Source organism: Callorhinchus milii, unplaced genomic scaffold, assembly GCF_018977255.1.
Source record: "Callorhinchus milii isolate IMCB2004 unplaced genomic scaffold, IMCB_Cmil_1.0 Scaffold3, whole genome shotgun sequence".
Lineage (NCBI taxonomy): Eukaryota > Metazoa > Chordata > Chondrichthyes > Chimaeriformes > Callorhinchidae > Callorhinchus > Callorhinchus milii.
Window position 1 is genome coordinate 91750849 of NW_024704744.1, and position 22431 is coordinate 91773279.

The window sequence follows — 22431 nt, forward strand, 5'->3', positions numbered from 1 at the left end:
CATTATTCCATTACAACAATCTGTCTCTGGGATTTCCATGTATAGGTGGTTTGGAGACTCACTTGGAGTTTGGAGGCCCGGCTGAGCAGTTAAAAAAAATGTTTAAGCTATGCTGCTCCTCTTTTTACTATGAAGTTTACCCGAACACATTTACTTACCTCCTCTATCCACTTGGCATAACGTGCTAACAACTGTAAAGTCATTTTCCAGAAGCGATGAGCCAGCGAGGGAAGGTAAACGTGATCTGACCAGCATTGAACTAGATTCTGCCAGAGCACATGTGTCACCAGCAGATTGTACCCACTGCTGTCTATAACACGAAACGGATTGAAAATTAGCTCTGAATTATTCTTCACACTTTCACAACATTCCTATTCCAACGCCGCAAGGGATTTTCTCCAGCAGTGCCATTCAATTACCCTGAGCGCTGGTGAGTCAACCTCTCTGAAGGCGGCTCAGCCTCTGAACCTCTGGCAGGTTACAGCAGAGAAAAAGACCAGTCTGACTGCTCCTATTCCCCTCTACTCCTTTCTCCTTCATGTTGCCATCGAGTTTCAACAACAACAGCCTGCATTTATATGGCACATTTCACGTGCGGTAGCGTCTCAGAGCACTAAACAGTGGCGTAGCTTGATGCTGAGCTGGAAGCGGGGTTGGGGGGGTGAGTAACCAAAGGCACAAACGAAGAGCAAAGTCTTCAAAGAACTGAGGTGATGGGGATGCGGAGCCTGGTACAGATGATGACAGGGATGCCAGAATCTTTGAATAATTTGGACAATTTAGAGGAAACTCTGAATTTAAGTTTCCTCTTAAATAGCTTGATGTTCCGATGAGAACTTGTGGCTGGATGTTTCGGAGAAATTGAAGTTCAGATCATTGTAGGCGCTCTGAGACACTACGCTGTATGAAGGGCATTATATACATGCTAGCTGTTGCTGTTGTTACCCTAGCTTTGAGAACACAAATAAAGAAACTGATGAGAGTTAACTGTTACTCAATGTGACAGATGGCTGAGCAAACAAAAAGGAAAAATAAACTTTGGCCATTCATTGGAAATCTGAGGAGTCACAATGTGTCATTATTTCATAGAAACAGGAGGAGGCCATTCAGCCCTTCGAGCCTGTTCCACCATTCTATAGGATCATGACAGATCTGTATCTCAACTCCAATTACCCGCCCTTGCCCCGTATCCTCAATACCCTGATCTAACAAATATCTATCTTGAAGATGGGAATGGATCCAGCATCTGCAGCCTTTTGGGGGTGAGAGCTCCAGATTTCCACTATCCTTTGGGTGAAAAACTGCCTCCTGATTTCACTCTTGAATGGCACAGCTCTAATTTTAAGTTGACGCCCTCTTGTTCTGGATACGCCCACCAGAGGGCGTACCAATACTTTCTCTTTACCACAATCCACCAATAAGTAGCATGTGCTCCTCAGTGCCAGACGTACTCAGCAGTGTGTACAATGCAACAGCCACTGACTATCTGTACAGGGCTGGCTATCTCCTTCTCCACTGATGCAGAAGTCATCTCAGCTAAGAAATCAGGGTTTTATTTTAAGATGCAGCGAGGTATTGTAATTTTAATAGAGGGTGTCCTGTGACACAACAGCACGAGGTGGAGAGATCCTATCCAGATACGCAAAGAATTACAAAGGTAGAGAGAGGCACATCACACACAATAATCAGATAGCCCAAGACAGAGTGAGCGAGAGAGATAGTGTGTGTGTGAGTGCACACTATCTCCAAAATCGTACGCAACCTAGACGTCAAGTTCGACCCCCAATTATCCTTCCTCCCCCACATCCGGTCCCTCACCAGCACCACTTTCTTCCACCTCTGACAAATCGCCCATCTCCGCTAATACCTCACTCCAAAAGCCGCTGAAACCCTGGTCCATGCCTTTGTCACCTCTCGGCTGGACTATTCTAACGCCCTCCTCGCCGGCCTCCCATCCATAAAATCCAGGTTATACAAAATTCTGCCGCCCGCATTCTTACCCGCACCAAACTCCGCTCCCCAATTACCCCAGTCCTCGCCAGACTGCACTGGCTGCCTGGCCCAGAGAGGATCGACTTCAAGATCTTCACCCTTGTCTTCAAATCCCTCCACTCCTCTGCAACCCCCTACCTCTCTGACCTCCTCTCTCCTCACAATAGTGCCCGTTGCCTTCGTTCCACTGGGTCTGGCCTCCTCCTTGTCCTCCGAGTCCTCCGCTCCACCCTCGGCAGCTGTGCCTTCTGCAATTATGCCCAGAGGCTCTGGAACTCCCTTCCTCACTTCATTCACCTCGCCCCCTCTCTTCCTATTTTCAGGTCTCAGCTGAAGAACTTTCTTTTCGACCGCGTCTTTGGTCACTTTCCTCCCCTTCTCCCTGGCTCGGCCCCGAGATCCGTTATTGTGAAGCGCTCTGAGACACCGTCCAGCATGGAGGGTGCTATATAAATCCAAGTTTTTGTTGTTGTTGACAGTTTTAAGTCTTACTACTTCAAATTTCTGCTAGTTACAAAATTACCTGGTGCTTCCTTCAAATCTTCAGACATACAGGCCTCTAAACTGCCAGCAATTTCTTTAAACCTGCAAAGAAGGCAAGATCAAATAAAAATGTTCATTTTTGCCATCCTTTTAAAACAGTTGTACATGTTTTTGTTATTTATAATTACAAAATAAATTTGTACTGCAATATTTGTTAGTTATTGTCACCTCGTTCATTCCATTCCCCTCCCACCCATTCAAGTTCAGTCCCTTTGACCGCTCTTTTAGGCATCTTTCTTCTCAGTCAGGAAGACATCCGAAGGAGCTTACCTATACTGACACCAGGGAGTTGGGGTGGGAGCTGAGGGAATGGGGAAGGGATAGATGACTGAAAGCGCAGTCAAAGAGGTAAGTTTTTAGACAAATCTTGAACGACGTGACCGAGAGAGGGAGCAAGTCATTTCAGCCATTCTGCCGTGCTCTTTGGAACTCTATCCCAAAGTCCCTCCGCCATGCCCGATTCCTATCCATCTTCAAAACTTACCTTAAAGATTATATTTTTGATCGCGCTTTTGGCCATCTTTCTGCCCTCCCACCAACCTTGTTGTTCCCCCTAGTTCAGACTCAGTTAGCTGTGTGAAGTGCCGGAAATGTCCTCCCAACACGAAAAGAGTTATATAAATTCATTGACGGTCCAACACATAGCGTCTTTCACACTGCGAGGACGTCTCAAAGTGCTTCACATTACTGCATGTAGTGCAATTATTATACTCTCAACTGAAGTGTACACAAGACTGGAGATAAGACGTAATCTGTAATCAAGACTAGTTGCTTACCTGATCTGAAAGTAAACCGAAAGGCTCCATTTATTGTTGAAAGTCATGTAAGTTGGATGTGATCGCAATCTCTTCACACTTGCTTGTGAGCCACATTGCCACTCGAATTTTCTAATAAATTCCATTGTAATAGTGTACTTCTGCAACTCAAAATGAATTGTCAGCAAATAGATTGATGTCAATCATCCAGAGATTATCACCAGATTAGAATATGTCCATAATCCCTCCACCTCTGCTTTTGAAACCCAGTCTTAAAAGAACCTCCTCTTACCCCTCCGCCCCTCTTTTATTTATAATAAATGAGACTGAATAGGGAGGGAGGTTGCTCTCACAAAGAGCCAGCACAATTGGACGAATGGCCTCTATGGTTCTGACACCCTGCTTGGACTTCCACTCCAATACCAGTTTGCACCTTTCATGTAGTTAAATGTCTCAAAGCACTTCGAAGAGAGGATAGGAGCAAGGGGGAGATAGTGGGAGGGAGGTGATCAAGGACACTGTCAAAATTGCCGTGTGCAATTGGCTGCCGCGTTTCACATACAAAATACAGTCACTCCATTTTACATTATATTCTATGAAGCGTTTTGAGACGTTCAACGCCTTGGAATACTGTGTGCAGTTCTGGTCACCACAATATAAAAATGATGTGGCAGAGATTGAGAGGATACAGAAGAGGGCAACCAGAATGATTGAGGAGATGGAGGGACTATGAGGAGCAATTAGGTAAACTGGGCATGTTCACTCTGGAGAAGAGAAGGTTGAGGGACGATATGATTACAGTCTTTAAGATTCTTTAAGGGAATAGATAATGTAGACCAGGATAAGTTGTTTTATCTGGTACTGAACAGTAGAACTAGAGAACATGGCCTGCGATTGAAGAGAGGTAAATTCAGAACAAATCGGCGGAAACACTGCTTCAGTGAACGAGTATGGAACAGGCTCTCTAGGGAGACGGTGGAAACAGAAAGTGTTGTTTGTTTCAAGAACAAATTAGATAGTTACAAAATAATAACTCGGGATACAATATATAGTTTAGGACACGACAGTTTAGGTCAAGCCATTGCCAGGATGGTGGAAGGCAAACTGGATGGACCTTGGTCTTCTTTCATCCAGCAAATTCTTATGTTCTAATGTGATTAGGTACACTATCAAATGCAAGGATAATTATTATTAATAATAAATAAATAGGTTTTTAAATGTATAAAAAGCAAAGATGGTGGGAGCAAGGCTGATGAATTTCAAAGAGTGGGGGCAAAGCGGCTGGTGGTAGGGCGAAGGGGACAGGTTTCATGGAGCAGGCTAGGTAGAGGGAATGGGTGGAAGAGTAGAACTGCAAATCACAGGTAGAGCAAGGACGTGGAAGCATTTGAAAGTCAGAATGCGAATCTTAAAGCCAAGCTGCTAATGGATAAATAGCCGTTGGAGCTCAGTAAGGATGGGATGATGGGCCCATAAAGCCGAGTATGGGAAAGGATAGGGGCTATCCGGGTAACTGTTGGAGTTTAACCAGATTAACCAGCTAATACAGCTTGAGCACTGTCTTTCAAACTTTCCTACTGTTTGCCCAGCTAGGACCACCCTACACGTTAAGGCTTTGGCTTGCAGGGAGATGAAGCAGTCCATCAGCCCGGCTCAGTTGTGGGTTCAAGCCCCATTGTGGAGTCCCACTCCACGCAGTGCTGAGGGTTGAGCACTGCATTGTTGGGAGATGCTATCCTTCAGATGAGACGTTAAACCAAGGTCCTGTCTGCCCGTTTTCAGGTGGACTTTAAAGATCCTCCCAACGTGAAAGGCAAGGAGTATTATATCATCATTATAACTCAGCACAACATTAGTAAAGTTAGCTATATATACTGAAATTATGCTTATAGAAATAAAAGCTTTCTTGTATTGATTTTACCTGGTGAAAAGTGTCTGGATTCCCTGGATTAAATAGTGATGGCATTTTTTCCTCTAAACCTCGCACTATTTCTGGCCAGACTGAATTTACTGAAAAGTCGTAGCCTGGAATCACTTCTGCCTTATCACTGAAATGTGTGAAAAAGAATTGTTCAATTAGACAACACAATCTGCATTAGTTTTTTGAATTCGTAAGTCACACATCAACTTCACATAGAATTACAGTTCTCACAACATATAATCACCTAGATTTTTGGCTTCTCATTTTTTTTCATCAGCCAGGTATCTGACACATGCGGAAACCATGCTTATCTAATTCCGGAAAGTGTTAGGCGCAGTTTGGCAAGAGCCAAGGCTTGGTGACCCTTCAGTGTGCGTTGGAGTAACTACTGGGGTCTAACCAGCTAAAACTGCATAGCTTGCCATCAAGAGCATTGTCTGGCAAGCTTTCCTGCTGATTGTCCAGCGAGGACCACCCTGCCCATTAGGGCTTTGGTTTGCAGGGTTAACATGAGCTGAGTGGGATGACTCCCTGCCCCCAGTAACTGGTCTACCCTTCCAGGTCCTGCCGATGAGCCCGGCTGGACGTGCTGTCATCTCATGCTGGCCGGCATCTTGTCTTCTGATCGCCGTGTGATGAAGCAACACATTTTATAAATGTGTTACTTTATTTTAAGTAAATTTGGGGCTCTAAATTTCCAATAATCAAACCCATGTTCTAATGAAATGGACTTCCACTCAGCCAGTATCCCCATGTGAAAGGCGCTATATAAATGTAATTTGTTGCTTGTTGATGTACATATCAACAAGCATACATTTGTGGAGTCCGTAGCTCAGTGGTTAGAGCACTCGCCTCGCAAAGGAGAGATTTGGGTTTGATTCGCGGCAGGCAAAACGTTGGGGAAATTTCCTTACTCCACTAGCAGTAAGTAGGAAACCAGTTGTTAGTGGATTGGCTAACCCCCAGCACCCCCACTCCAGCACTGTATAGAGTGGAACTCCACAATGGGGCTTGAACCCACAACCTAAGAAGCGAGAATGCTATCAACTGAGCCTGGCTGATACAATGGACTGCTTCATCTCCCTGCAAACCAAAGCCCTGCAAGGAAAAGCTTTCCTGCTGTTTGCCTAGGTTAGCTGGGCAAACAGTATGAAAGCTTTTCCGGGTTAATAATTCCTTCAAAAAAATAATAAATTGGTCACTCAATCCATGACTGTTTGTGGGAGATTGCTGTGCGCAATTGGTTTCGCCCACAAAATATACAGTCAAGTCACCTTCCAGTATATTCTGTGAAGTGCTTTGAGACGTCTCGAAGATGTGATAAGGCACTGTATCAAGTGCAAGGATTATTATTATTATCTCCTGCCCACAGCTCAGACACACATCCTTTCCCATTAGCAATGGTTGTGGAGGTTAAGCAGCAGCTGCTTATCTCTGCAGAACAATTAAGGTGGATTCAAAGCCCTAGATGTGTGAATGTGTGTTCATGAACACAGACTGCCATGCCTTCCAACAGCTGTGGCCCCAAGCCTCAGTTTCCTTATCAGCTATTTGACATACATTTATCTTCAGCGTGGTGGGAGGACTTTTAATGGGCAGCTTGTGACGGGCCAGCCGCCTTGATGTACTTGAGGTCCAAGTCCAATGCTTACTCAACAGCTGTTTAATCCAGGTCCTCATGTGACGGGCTTTGGCAAATATATGTACCCACCACAAAATTGACTCTGCCTCCATTTACAAACACACTAATTGTAAAGGATGATTATTGTTAAATCTTGTTACATGCAAAATAAAAGATTGAGTGTGCTAAAAGACTGCAGTTGAGGTTCATAGAAAGGGGAGTAAAGAGGACAAAGAAAACAATGATATTGAGGAGAGGCTAAATAATACTGTAGCATTTCACAATATGTGGTGTTTATACAGCAACTGAATATCTAAGCAGAAAATGGAACTAGTCTGCCATTTTTCTGGTCAACTAACACCTGAATACCCATCGCCATGCTTAAGATTATCCAAACCAAACAAATGAGATTCCACCTAAGCATGGAGACTTCCCTTTGTCTGGAATCGAATGCACACTCTCTCCAGTGGGACTCACTCTACTTAACAAATCCCTGAAAAATTACAAATTGTTGATAGGTATGGGGTTAGCAAGAGACAAGAGTTGGGAACCCTAGTCTTGTACTGAGGTTACTGCTGGTGTTTAATAATAATAATCGTTGCATTTGATATCATGCCTTATCACGTCTTCGATACGTCTCAAAGCGCTTCTCAGAAAATACTGTAAAGTGAATTGACGATATATTTTTGTGGGCGAAACAAGGCAGCCAATTGCACACTGCAGTATCCCACAGTCATGGATTGAAGTGACCAATTTTTTTTGAAGAATTATTACCCCAGAAAAGCGATCTGCCAATCGACTAACAACCAGGTTCCTACTTATTTCAAGATCGAATTCAAGATCCTCATCCTCACCTACAAGGCCATTCACGGCCTCGCTCCCTCCTACCTCTCCGATCTACTATCCCCCTACTTACCTGCCCGTACCCTCCGTTCCTCTGGCTCCGGTCTGCTCCACATCCTTCGCCCCAACCGCCCTACCATCAGTGGCCGGGCCTTCAGCCTCTTAGCCCCCAGGCTCTGGAACTCTATCCCCCAGTGCCTTCGCTTTGCTTCCTCCCTTTTCTCCTTCAAGGCCAGTCTCAAGACCTTTCTCTTCGACCGTGCCTTCAGCTCCCCTCTCGACTCTCTTCCCCCTCCTCGCTCCCTCCCTTCCCTCCCCTCACCCTGACCATTTCCCCACTCCTCACTCCCTCCCTTCCCTCCCCTCACCCTGACCATTTCCCCCCTACTCGGGTCCCGAACCAATTGTCCGGCGCCTTGGGACGTCCTCCCAACGTGAAAGGCGCTCTATAAATGAAATCTTCTTGTTATTGTTGTTGTTATTGCTAATTATATAGTTATATAGAGGCGTGTGGAGTAAGGAAACTTGCTCAACATTTCGCCCTGCTAGGGATCGAATCCAGGTCTCTCGCTTGAGAGGCAAATGCTCTAACCACTGAGCTAGAGGACTTTAACCAGCTAAAACTTGCATCTTGCCATTGCGACAGTGACAAGCTTCCTGTTACTTCTTAAGCTTGGACTACCTTACTCTTTAGAGCTTTGGTTCACAGAAAGCAAGTGCTGACTGGCAATATGTCGGGCAATAGGGGATTTGAGAAAAAATGCCATGAATCTTTTTACCTAGAGTTGTTACGGTCTGGAATGCACTGCCTGAAAGGGTGGTGAAAGCAGATTGGAGAGTAGCTTTCAAAAGGGAATTATGCAGGTACTTAAAAAGGAAACATTTGCAGGGCTATGAGGTAACAGCAGGGGAGTGGGACTATTTAGTAGCTCTTTGAAATAGACGACACAGGTACGATGGACCGAATGGCATCCTTTTGTGCCGTAAAATTCTATGATTCTATGAATTCAAGATTACAACTAGGGGAGTTCCAGAAGAACTTCTCCTAAAAGCCTAGCATCGTGTGGTAGGGTATAATTTGCCAGGGACGGCTATTAAAAGAAATTGAGCAAGCACATACATAGGAAGTATATTAACAAAATATCAGGAAAGAACCCGGAATTGGGAACAGGATTCACTGCTTCTTGGAAAAGTAAACAGACATGGCAAACTGAAGAGAAACACAAAAAAAACTTTTATTATTGTATACCTTGTGTGTATGAAAAACGTGAAGAACTTTGTGATGTCTTAAATTGAAAGGTGCAATACTAAATGAACAGATTATTATAAGTAAAATGTGACTCACCCTGTGACTGTTCCTCCCGTCACCACTCGCAGGAGGCGGCAATGGTTTGGAATGAAGTCGAGCAGCCTCGCATACATTTCTTGAAGGCCATTGGTACGAGACTGAACATATTGTTCATTAATTACCTGAAAATGAAAATATGCATTTAAACTCAAAGAGAAAGACATAGCTGTGAATGGAAAGTGAAGCCCAAGATAGCTCCATCACATCAAAGTGTAGGATATTTTTCAAACATGACAAATTTAACATGCCAACGTCTCATCCAGAAGACGGCACCTCTAACAATACAGCACTCCTCCAGGGCCCTGGGAAGATTTTATTATAAAAGTGCTAAAAGTACAATTTGTTGTTGCTGTTGTATTGTGTTGGAATGCTAGCTGGACAAGCTTAAGGCCAGAATTACTCAATGAATAAAATAATTCAAACAAATAATTGAAACACAACTTTATAATAATAATCCTTGCATTTGATATAGCGCTTTTCACGTCTTCTCGATGTCTCAAAGCGCTTCACAGAATAGACTGTAAATTGAATTTATAAGGCCAGAAAGATTTTTAAAAAAGCAACCAAAAAACCCTAATTTTTTTTACTGTATTCATTTTTAGTTTAGTTTATTAGTATAATACTAAAATGATTATAAGGCATCGTTATTATCATAGCTCTCACCTCTTCCACATATGGTTTCACAAGCACCTGGCCAATCAGGGCTTCTGCATCCCTTGTTTTATCTATGGTTGCATAAGTCCGCAAACATGGGCGCACAATCTCAATGTTAGCAGTTTGTAGACCTTCTAAGAGAAGTCCTTCCAAAGACTGCTGGAGCATGGCTGTAATCCCAGCTATTCGCTGAAACAGAAATCAATACAATTAATGAAAATCTCTCTGTTTGCTGGCAGTACCAACAGATGGACAGTGAAGGCATTCTTCAGCGCAGATGTGGCTGTTTGATGAATGGAGAAACATTTTTGCGCGCGCGCACACACATACCAAATTGAGATGGAAAAAAGCTCATCTTTTGACAGAAAGTTACTTCCAAACCTTTTTTTCCCCCCATGAAAGAGTCTTTGAGAAAAATTACTTTTTGCACCTACAAAGTTCACCATGTAGGTGAAGGAATTTTTAAAACGCTCCGTCTAACATCCTCCAAACTCCTCTTCCCTTGGCCCGTCCATGCCTGTATCCTCAACTTTCACTCTATTCCTCATTCTGACTTTCAAATTGTTCCTTACCGCTGAAATCTCCTCACTTAATCCCTCCTGCCCACTACTAACATTCTGCAAACTAAGAACTACTGTACACCCTTCTCTCCACCACTGAAAGCCAAGTTTTCACTATAACTCTGCTCTCTGGAACTCCCTCCCCAAATATCTCCTCCTACCTGTTTCCAAAACCCTTTTCAAACCCTGATCAGTGTTGCCTGCTGTATCCTGATTTATACTGGAACAGTCAGTTAATCCTCTCAAAAGATATGGCTATATTCAGGAGACAACTAACTCCTATCTACAGCATGACCAAAAAGTCATGATATCTACTCTATTCTACTCTACTCTATCTAAAAAAAATCATTTCTTTATAATAGTATCATGATTTTTTGGTTACTCATACAGTTCATCACTAACCACTTTTATATTGAAGTTCCTTCACTGTAACTGAAGGTCTTGTGATATTCACTATCTATGATAAATAAAGCAGCTTTTCTTTTTGGTCCAAAACATTCAAAAGCATTTTCTGAATAGCTACAATATTCTGAGACAATCTGTAAAACTAACAAAACAGCTTGTTATCATGTTGAATTCATTCTGTCTCTTCAATTTGCCTCTTAAGGTCTATAGAAAATCCTTTTATCCAGAAAGAAAAACATAACAAAGTATACATCACACTTACAGGTCTCACTTTGTCCAAAAGCGGCATTCCCTTACTCTGTACAGCATGAAAATGTAATTGGTTAAATTCAGTGCCAATCCTTTCTAACATCTGCCCAGCTAAGGATGGTCTGCAATGGAAACAAAGCAAATCACAATGTAAATCAGCTCCAACAAAAATCCCCATGTTCCTAAAGTATCTACAGTACAAATTTCATCTATATAACGCATTTCATGAGGACATCCCAAGGTGCTTCACGGTGCTAGCTTGGCGCCCAATTACAAAACATGTAAGAAAATATTTAATTGTCTGGCATGGTGATTCTATACAAAGTAACCGTTACAACTTTTCGTGGGATTCAATAAAACACTTCACGAGACCATAACACTGATCGACTTTCTGTAGCTAGTTTTTTTTAAGAAATGATGGCAATGATTACCCACCTTGTAGTAATAATAATTATAATCCTTAATATAGTCGCTTTCACGGCGGGAAGATATCTCAAAGAGCTTCACAGTAAAGGTATACTGACTATTTTGAAAACTAAAGCCAATTTGCATACACCAACGTCCCACAAACAGCCGTTGAAGTGAATGACCAATTTTATCTGAGGGGTTGTCATCCAGAACACTGAAAAAAACTCCCTTCTCTTATCAAATTGGGCCATGGAATCTTTAATGAATCATTAATCCTGGACCTCAATTTAATGTCCCATCTGAAGGACAATACTTCCAACAATACGACACTAAACTGGGTCTATTAGTTAAGACGACAAGATATGAGTTCTGAGTCCTTGATTGGAGCTAGAACACATAACCTTCTGATTCAGAGGTAAGAGTGCTACCAAGTGACGCACAAAACCTACACGAGAGCCTCTTTCCCAATCCCACTTTTGCTCGGAAATAATAATAATAATCCTTACATTTGTTATAGCGCTTTTCACCTCTTCTCGACCCCTCAAAACGCTTCACAGAATATACTGTAAAGTGAATTGACTATATGTGGACGAAATGCGGCAGCCAATCACGCACAGCAGCGTCCCACAAACAGTCGTGGATTGAGTGACCAAATTATTATTGTTTTTTTTTGAGGGGTTATTATCAGGCGTGTGGAGTAAGGAAACTGAAGGAAAATGAAGTCAGTGGTGGCCATTTTGATTCCCTACCCATTAAAAAACACTGAGGGAGTGGGAGTCGAGAGAAAGAAAGAGGAGAGGAATGGGAGGAAGGAGAATGGTGATTAGGGGAACAAGTGGAAGAGATGGGGAAGGTGGGCAAACAACTACAAGTGAATCTGATAGTGGGAGGCAACTTTATGATGAACTAGGCAATCTCTTTTTCTTAATTTCACACATCGAAAGACTTCAGCCATATTCAACAGAGAAAATAATAATAATAATAATCCTTGCATTTGATATAGCGCTTTTCACGGGGAGGACATCCCAAAGCGCTTCACAGAACACACGAAAGTGAATTGACTGTATATTTGTGGGCGAACGCGGCAGCCAATTGCGCACAGCAATGTCCCACAAACAGTCGTAGATTGAAAATGACCAATTTATTATTGTTTTTGGTTTTGGAGGGATTATTATTAGGCTCTGTGTGGAGTAAGGAAACTTGCCCAAGGTTTCGCCCTCTGCCTGGAATTGAACTCAGGTGTCTCGCACAAAATGAACTTTGTGACTAGCTGAAACTTAACACTTACCCACTCTTCTCTGAGGAAGGCAGCTCCCTTGAAGACTGAGAATGAAGAATCTTTTCAATTTTTTCGACTGATCGAATCACTTGAAACAACCTCAAAACACACATCTACAAGATACGCATATAAAGAGGATTTTTTTTTCCTGTCATAGGTATTTAAATTCAACAATAAAGCAAGTTTTTTTTTAATTCCTGCAACAGTACTCAAAGGCTAGTTTGTCACACATTAGAATTGTTCTGTTGTTTCTTACATATGGTAGAAACTTAGCGCATTGTACACAGATTGCAATAAATGTTAAGTAATGTCAAGAAAGAATTGGGATTGAAATTGTAACACCAAGTGCTAAAACAATCAAAACAATTGAAGGAGTAGAGGATTATGGGATACAAATATATAATAATAATAATGCTTGCATTTGATATAGCGCTTTTCACGTCCTCTCGACGTCCCAAAGCGCTTCACAAAATATACTATAAAGTGAATCGACTGTATATTTGTTGGCGAAACGTAGCAGCTAATTGCGCACAGCAATGCCCCACAAACAGTCATGGATTGAAGTGACCAATTTTATTATTTTTTTCTTGAAGGATTATTATTAGGCGTGTGGAGTAAGGAAATTTTCCCAAGGTTTCACCCTGTTGGGAATCAAACCCAGGTCTCTCGCTTGAGAGGCGAGTGCTCTTAACCACTGAGCTACAGGACTTCACAAATATTCTAAGGAATTCTAAAATAGGCACAAAACAAAATCCTTTCTCTATTCCAAAAATCGATGGACGCACCTCTGATAATTCAGCACTCACTAGACATTTCACTGGACTTTATATATATCTACATAGTTCACTAATGGATCGATTTAAAGATCCTCTCACTCGTTTTCAAATCCGTTCATGCCCTTGCACCTCCCTACCCCTCCAACCTGCTTACCACCCACTTCACCACCCTCTGCCTCCATTTGGCTGGCTCCAGCCTCCTGTTTGTCCCTCATGCCCTCCGTTCCACAATCAGTGGCTGTGCCTTCAACTACTACACCCTGAAACTCTGGAACTCTCTCCCTCGATACCTCCGCCTTACCACCTCCCTCCCCACCTTCAAATTCTCGCCTGAAGACCTTCCTTTTTGATCGTGCTTACGGTCATCTCTCTCCCTCTGTCTCAGAAGTTTTGTTTAGACATTACGGGAGAAGTCAGAAGAAATGTCCTCACTCAGAAGTGTTAAGATATAGAATTCGCAAATACAGGTGGTGAAATGCATCAAACAATAAAAATATTCTCCGCATCCAATTCAATGCTTTTTTTCCAAGGTAGAATTTTTCTTCTGCAAAAAATTCTAAATTGAAAGTTTTGGTGTGGGCTGCTTTTCTCCAATACAATTAGACACCGCAATAATAGGAGAAAAATAGAAAAAATCTTCCACTGCAGCTTCAAACACAATTTCACCTTTTTCTTTCGGACATCTTCTTGCTTAACCAAACGGTTGTCGATGGCTTGGATGCCTTCACTAACCGCAAATTTGAGGCTCTGTAAACAAAGAAGGAAAATTTTTATTGTATTTTTGTAGCACTTTATTATATTAAAAAGCCTCAGCAATATGCCACAAAACAGCCATGAAACAAATGACCAAATTTATCTGGGGGATTGTTAATAATAATACTAATCCTTTCATTTGATATAGCATCTTATCACATCATCAAGACATCTCAAAGTGCTTCACAGAATACTGTAAAGCAGGGGTGGGCAATTATTTTGGCTGGCGGGCCACTTCACGAGTTTTGGTAAGCTTCGCGGGCCACAAACTTAATATAGATGCAAATGCTTAATAACAGCTCAAAATCAAATTTTACCCTTGTACACTCATAAAGTTAAATCTATATAATTGACATTCATTAAAATTAGGTTAAATAAATACAACTCATTGAGCAGACATTTATTCGATATTTATTCATTTATTCACATATTGATGAGAATGTGAGAAGAATGAAAGCGTTGATGTGCGCTAACCAGACAATTGAAATCAGGCATCGTCTCCGTTGTTGCAATGCAGACCTGCTGCAAGGTGGTCATCAGTCATCACAGTTTTGTGTTTTAATTTATTGAATTTCATCACAGAAAATGTCTCCTCACATATGTATGTTGATGCAAATAGCACAAGCATCCTCCGGGCATCAGCCTTTATTTTTGGAAAGGTATATTCATTAAGAGAAGCGTTAAAAACTGGGAAGTGGCACTGATTTGAATTGCTCCGCAAGCAATGGATCACATTGCAGGTCAATAAGTTCGAGCTGGACGTCAAATGTGGCTTTGTGAACATCAAATGAGAAAGGTGAAGAGACCAGAGACAGTTCATTTTCGATCAAATTGCAATCTTGGAATCGGCTAGAAAATTTGGCATATAAGTCAAGTGGTGACAAAGTATACTTTTTAAGGCTTTGATCACAAACAGTAATCTGCTGAAAAGTTGGAAAGTTGGCGAACAACCTGTTTCCTATCTGACGCGATAAAATAAATTATTTTGTCATAAATGACTTGACACTGCAATACAAATTGTGCACAAAGACCCTCTTCCGTTGCAGTTTTGAATTCAGTTCATTCATGTGACCCATGATATCAACGGCAAATGCAAAATCATAGAGCCAATTCGCATCATTCAACTGGGGAAAATCCGAATCTTTTTGTTTATTCCCAAAAATAAATCAATTTCTGTTCTCAGTTCCCACACTCTTTTCAAGACCTTTCCTAAACTAAGCCATCTTACATTCCATGTGCTCGGATTCCAATTCCTTAAGCAGAGTTACAAATTGCCTGTGGTTTAATCCTCTTGCTCGAATGTAGTTGACCACTCTTGTAACTGTGTCCATGACATTGCTAGTTTTAGAACACTTTTACAGAGGACCTCTTGGTGGATAATGCAGTATAGAAAAACAATATTCTGTTCTGGATTTGTTTCTTTGACTTGATCTTGAATTCTTTTCAGTAACCCAACATTTTTGCCTGTCAGATTTGGGCTTCCATCGGTGGTCACATTCACCAATTTTTTCCACTCCACTCCTAATTTTAAGATACACTTATTTACTGCCTCCAAAAAGTCTTCACCAGTTGTCATATCTTTGATTGACTGCATTGATGCCAATTCTTCTGTGAGCTCAAAATGTTTGGTGATACCTCGAAAAAAAATTATCAACTGGACTGTGTCTTTGACATCACAACTCTCATCGAGTGCCAGTGAAAAACATGCAAAATTGCTTACTTTATATTGTAACTGCAGATACAGGTTCTCAGAGATATCCTCGACACATCTCACATTAGATCGCCTTGACAAGCTAATGTTCTTGAACTAGTTTTTCTTGTCTGGGCATAAAATCGAGGCACAGTCAACCATACATTCCTTTATAAATTCTCCTTCAGAAAATGGTTTGCTGTTCTTGGTGATTTTGTGTGCAATCATGTAACTCACTCTTGTAATCTCATCCTGGGATGCAAATTGTTTGTGAAAATGCTTTGCTCTTTTTGTATTCGAACAGCCATCTCATCAGCTTTCTTTCCTTTTTCTTCGGCAGAAACGTTCTTATATTTGCAAGCATGTTTGGTTTCAAAATGGCGATTCAAGATGTAGTCTTTGAATGCTGCCACTTTCTTTGCAAATTAAGCAAACAGCTTTTCCACCCGCATTGGTAAAAAAATTTTTAGAAGTCCTTTCTTTGTTGAATATTCGGCCTTCGCTTCTCTGATATCCTCATTTTGATTTAACGTCCTTTTCAGTGAAAAGTATTGCCGCGGTTATCTTGCACGCGTTTAAAAATTTGTCGATCCGTACATTTTTGACGTCAGTCTGATTCAACACTTAAGGGAGTGTGCGCACAACTAAGCCGTGTGATTGGCTGATGTTCCCAGTCAGATCAAATGCGAAATTTGTGCGACTTTCTGGGAATGAACGAACTATAATTTTTTCTATTGCTAGACACAATGATGGGCCGGATAGAATTATTTGAAAGGCCGGATATGGCCTATTGGTCGTCTTTTGCCCACAGCTGCTGTAAAGTATATTTTGTGGCCGAAACGCAGCAGTCAATTGCACACAGCAGTGTCCCGCAAACAATTGTGGATTGAGTAACCAAATTTTTTTTAAGGGATCATTACAACGGAAAGTGGTCCGCCAATCGACAAACAACCAGGTTCCTACTTAGAGGCGTGTGCAGTAAGGAAACTTGCCTAAGGTTTCGTCCTGCCCGGGAATCGAACCTGGGTCCTCTCTCTTGTGAGGTCAGCGCGTCACTATGCTACAGGCCTCCTGGTAGTCCCAAGCCTGTCCTATCACTTTGCACAAGCAGAACAGTATTCAAGCTAAAGCTGGTCAATACCAGCTGCATACCTCACGCTTTTGAGAAACGCTCGTTTACACTATGTGAGTTTGCTCAAGGTCATCAGATCGCCAGTGTTACATGCTAAAAGCCAGGCAATCAGCCCCAAAAACCACACGTGTATCACAGGGATCAGACAGCATTTAGGTGGTCTCCAGTCTGCTTTTATACAACAACGACAAATTAAACTCATATAGCACCGTTCACGTCGGAAAGACGTCCAAGGGTGCTGGACAATCAGGGTTTTTTGGACCCGACCTGGAAGTTGGGGTCAGGAAGTGGAGGGCAGGGGGTATGGGAGGGTGACTAAAGGCGCGGTTGAAGAAGAGGGTCTTCAGACGGCACTTGAAAGAGGCAAGAGAGGGGGTGAGGCAGAGGGATTGGGGGATAGAATTCAAATGTGGGGAAAGAGATGCTGAATGCCCGACTGCCAATGGTGGGGCAGGAAGTGCGGGGGCCTGAAGCAGGTCGGAATCCGCCGAGCAGAGGGAACGGACAGGCTAATATGGGGTTAGGAGGCCGGAGAGCTGGGGGGAAGCAAGACTGTGGAGGGCTTTGAAGGTGAGAACGAGGGTTTTGTACTCGATTCTCTGAGGGATGGGGAGCCAGTGAAGTCAAGCAAGAACAGGGGTGATTCGTTCATGGAGCCTGGTGCGGGAGAAGATACAAGCTGCAGAGTTCTGAATAATAACAATACTCAATGTCAGGTCCTACAGTAATACTTTCACCTGTGCAAGAACAAAACGTGATAACATACCAGCACTTCTTCCCTCAACTGGCCCAATGGTACTGTTAGCTGGTTCAAAGCTCTGTCCATACCAACCTGGGAGAGAAAATTACAATCATTTGTGACATACGTTTCATATAGTCAAATCATGTTATTTTAAATTTGGTTTTTAAAAAAAACTTAATTGAGGTCTTACCAGGTTAGTCGAAAGATTGACAAAATCTGCATAGTCTTTATTTATGAGTTCCACCATAGCAGTTTTGAGAAGCTTGTAATAAAGTTCCAGATCATCACGCAGTGTCTCCAGTTGAACATGTTTTCTGCACTCCGATACAAAATGATCCACGTCAAAATTATCCTGCAATTCAGAAGTTACATTTGTGCATTAAAATGCAATCAATCTGTCTCTCACTGTGTGTGTGTGTGTGTGTCTCTCTCTCTCTCTCTGTCTCTTGATCTATTTGTGTGTGTGTCTCTCTCTCTGTCTCTTGTTCTGTCGCTCACTCTGTCTGTATGTGGATGTGTGTGTGTCTTTTGCTCTATGTGTGCGTGTGTGTGTCTCTCTGTCGCTCACTCTGTCTGCAGGTAGATGTTAATGTTAGACACCTCTAAGAGGTGAGAGCAGTGTTTGTCTGCAGTGTAATGACTGAGCTCTGAGCCAGCGAACTTTGTAGAACCTGAACACTAATGGTGTGGTTGGGAAGAAATCTAGTGCATGTCCTACAGTTGAATGTGACAAAGACTGAGGCCCTCCGGATTGCCTCGCGCCAGCGCCTTTGCACCTCAGGCTCTGGCAACATCAACCTCCATGGCTGCACACTACAGCTCACCAGCCAGTCAGGAACCTCGGTGTCTTGTTCGACCCTCAACTGTCTTTTCTTCCCCACATCCAAGCCATGACCCGCTCTGCCTTCCCTCACCTCCGTAACATTGCCCGACTCCACCACTACCTCACCCCTCAGGCCACTGAAACTCTTGTTCATACCTTCCTCACCTCCAGGCTCGACTGTGCAAACGCTCTGCTTGTCGGCCTTCCCAACTCCTCCCTCCACAGACTGCAGATAATCCAGAACTCTGCAGCCATGTCCTCTCCCGCACCAAACTCTGTGACCCCATCTCCCCCATTCTCGCCCGACTCCACTGGCTCCCTATCCTTCAGAGGATCCAGTTCAAGGTCCTGGTCCTCACCTACAAAGCCCCCAATGGCCTCACCCCACCTTACCTCTGCGACTTCCTAACACTCTACCAACCCGCCCGCTCCCTCCGCTCAGCCGGCTCTGGCCTGCTCCACGTCCCCCAACCCACCCGCCCCCACCATTGGTGGGAGAGCCTTCAGCCACTCTGCCCCCCACCTCTAGAATTCCATCCATCAATCACTCTGCCTCGCCCCCTCCTTAGCCTCCCTCAAGAACTGCCTCAAAATTCTCCTCTTCAACCATGCCATCGGTCACCCGCCTTCCCCTCCCCTCCTTTCTCCCCCCCTGACCCCAACTTGGGTCTGAACCACTGTACACTGTCCAGCGCCTTGGGACGTCCTGTGAGTGAGTGAGTGAGTGAGTGAGTGAGTGAGTGAGTGAGTGAGTGAGTGAGTGAGTGAGTGAGTGAGTGAGTGAGTGAGTGAGTGAGTGAGTGAGTGAGTGAGTGAGTGAGTGAGGGCGGGAGGGAGGGAGGGAGGGAGTGCGTGTGTGTGTGTGTGTGTGTTAGGGTTATGTGACAACACTTCACACTGTCATTTCCCAAGGTATTGTTGATTTTAGACCCACAGCTCCTCAACAACGGTAACCTGTATTAGATGGAGCCTGTCTCTGAGCGCTGATATTGTAGATCGTCAGTCACCATTGTTTACAGTCTGGTCACTGTTCAGCCACCAGGTGCTAAAACAAGCAACTTTCTCTTCTCTCCCACCCACAGTCTCTCTCTCTTCACTCGCTCTTTTGTGGAGTCCTGTAGATTGTCATGCTCGTCTCACAAGCAAGAGGACCCAGGTTTGAGTCCCGTGCGGGGCGAAACGTTAGGCAAGTTTCCTTACTCCACACACCTCTGCTTACTTAGCAGTAAATAGGAACCGTCGACTGGTGGATCACTTTCCGCAAATCCCTCAAAAAAAAATCTTCAAAGTAATAATCCCTCCAAAAAAAATTGGTCACTCAATCCACAACTGTTTGTGGGACACTGCTGTGCACAATTGGCTTTCGCCCACAAAATATACCGTCAATTCACATTACTATATATTCTGTGAAGCGCTTTGAGACGTATGAAAACAATGTGATAAGGCACTGTATCAAATGCATGGATTATTATTATCAAAAAATCTTAGCAAATCCATCCAATCATCAGCAAACTTGGGACACAAGTCTGACTCCATGGTCTTGAGGTACCTGACCTTGGCGACTTTTTAAAACCCAACCAACCCACCCGCTTCCTTCACTCAGCAGGCACCAGCTTGCTTCATGTGTCCCTCCATCGGTAGTCAGGTAGTCTGGAGTACCTGCGCCGCTCCCTGGAACTCCATCCCAGATTCCCTTTGCCTCACCCCAGCTCGGGTGCAAACTGTCGACTTTCCAACCTGAAAGGCGCTATATAAATTCAATTTGTTGCTTCTTGTTGTTGTTTGTGGGACAATGCTGTGCGCAAATGCGCTCTCTCATTCGTCTACAACCACACGTCACTACACTTCACAGTAAAACCTGTGAAGTGCTTTGAGACGTCTTCCCGATGTGAAAAGTGCTGCTTCAAATGCAAGGATTATTATTATGTCCACGTACAAGACCTTGATGTATATTGTAAAGCAGTGGATCCACAACAGATGTATGCAGCGCACCACTACCTGACGTATGAGAAATCTGAGAAACACTCATTGACTTCCGCAGTCTGCACTCTGTCTCTCAACCATACTTCTATCCACTCCATGAATTTACTTTAATACCATGTCGTAAATCGTCATAGGATCCTTCTATTGATAATCTGAAGCCTTCTGAAAGTCTTTATATGCATCATAATAATAATAATAATTCTTGCATTTGATACAGTGCCTTATCACGACTTTTGAGATTTCTCAAAGCGCTTCACAGAATATACCATAATGCGAATGTACTTTTTTGCGGTCGAAACGCAGCAACCAACTGAGCACAGCAGTGACCCACAAACAGTCATGGGTTGAGTGACCACTTCTTTTTTAATAGCACTCAGATTCTCCCTGTGTGTACCTGGTGTGTGACCCGGGCTACGTGTGTGTCTGTATCGATGTGTGTGTATACACGATGTCCAGGGCTGCGTGTACGTGGTGTGTATGTCTGGGCTGCACGTTTACGTTGTGTATATGTCTGGGCTGTGCGTATATGTGATGTGTATGTCTGCGGCTGTGTGTGTCTGTGTGCATGTCTGGGGCTGTGTGTATGTCTGGGGCTGTGTGTATGTCTGGGGCTGTGTGTGTCTGTGTGCATGTCTGGGGCTGTGTGTATGTCTGGGGCTGTGTGTATGGTGTGTATATCAGGGGCTGTGTGGACATGTATGTTGGTGTGTGGACATGTATGTTGGTGTGTGGACATGTATGTTGGTGTGTGGACATGTATGTTGGTGTGTGGACATGTATGTTGGTGTGTGGACATGTATGTTGGTGTGTGGACATGTATGTTGGTGTGTGGACATGTATGTTGGTGTGTGGACATGTATGTTGGTGTGTAACGCTGTGTATCCGTGACTTTACCTTCATAAACTCCTCTTTGTTGAAGCAGACGGTGTCGGGAGCCGCCGGGAGCCTCATCCTGCGGCCCTCGTTCATCTTCCTCCTCCTCACCTTCCTCCTCAATCCTCACCTTCCTCCTCCTCCTCCTCCTCTCCGCCGCCGCCGCCGCCAGAGGCCCGCGATCCCCTCAGCGAACCGTCACCCGCAGAACAGCTGCCGACTCGCACTCTCCCGCGACAGCGCCACCTACAGGAACCCGACACCACCCACTGTCACCCACTGTCACCCACACACTCACCCACTGTCACCCACTGTCACCAACACACTCACCCACTGTCACCCACTGTCACCCACACACTCACCCACTGTCACCCACTGTCACCCACACACTCACCCACTGTCACCCACACACTCACCCACTGTCACCCACACACTCACCCACTGTCACCCACTGTCACCCACACACTCACCCACTGTCACCCACTGTCACCCACACACTCACCCACTGTCACCCACACACTCACCCACTGTCACCCACTGTCACCCACACACTCACCCACTGTCACCCACACTCACCCACTGTCACCCACACACTCACCCACTGTCACCCACACTCACCCACTGACACCCACTGTCACCCACACACTCACCCACTGTCACCCACTGTCACCCACACACTCACCCACTGTCACCCACACACTCACCCACTGTCACCCACACACTCACCCACTGTCACCCACACACTCACCCACTGTCACCCACTGTCACCCACACACTCACCCACTGTCACCCACTGTCACCCACACACTCACCCACTGTCACCCACTGTCACCCACACACTCACCCACTGTCACCCACTGTCACCCACACACTCACCCACTGTCACCCCAACTGTCACCCACACACTCACCCACTGTCACCCACACACTCACCCACTGTCACCCACTGTCACCCACACACTCACCCACTGTCACCCACACACTCACCCACTGTCACCCACTGTCACCCACACACTCACCCACTGTCACCCACCACACTCACCCACTGTCACCCACTGTCACCCACACACTCACCCACTGTC

The 22431-nt window shown here is 44.1% G+C and overlaps 1 protein-coding gene across 2 annotated transcripts in view; it reads right to left on the reverse strand.

The window, feature by feature from the left end:
- The window catches only part of cog2 (component of oligomeric golgi complex 2), a 31153-nt gene extending 9570 nt beyond the window's left edge, over positions 1 to 21583 (reverse strand). The window contains exons 1-12 of one of the 2 annotated variants that reach the window (XM_007905477.2): positions 21372 to 21575; positions 17862 to 18023; positions 17696 to 17761; positions 14021 to 14101; positions 12588 to 12691; positions 10905 to 11013; positions 9687 to 9866; positions 9021 to 9145; positions 5212 to 5338; positions 3312 to 3451; positions 2516 to 2577; positions 159 to 310 (exon numbers count right to left, since the gene is read on the reverse strand). In XM_007905477.2, coding sequence (XP_007903668.2) covers positions 159 to 310; positions 2516 to 2577; positions 3312 to 3451; positions 5212 to 5338; positions 9021 to 9145; positions 9687 to 9866; positions 10905 to 11013; positions 12588 to 12691; positions 14021 to 14101; positions 17696 to 17761; positions 17862 to 18023; positions 21372 to 21446 — 1383 coding nt within the window. In that variant the 5' untranslated portion in view covers positions 21447 to 21575. Of the gene's footprint in view, positions 1 to 158; positions 311 to 2515; positions 2578 to 3311; positions 3452 to 5211; positions 5339 to 9020; positions 9146 to 9686; positions 9867 to 10904; positions 11014 to 12587; positions 12692 to 14020; positions 14102 to 17695; positions 17762 to 17861; positions 18024 to 21371 lie in introns of both variants that reach the window. The other variant, XM_007905478.2, reaches the window with a different exon arrangement.
- Between the last annotated feature and the right edge of the window lie 848 nt (positions 21584 to 22431).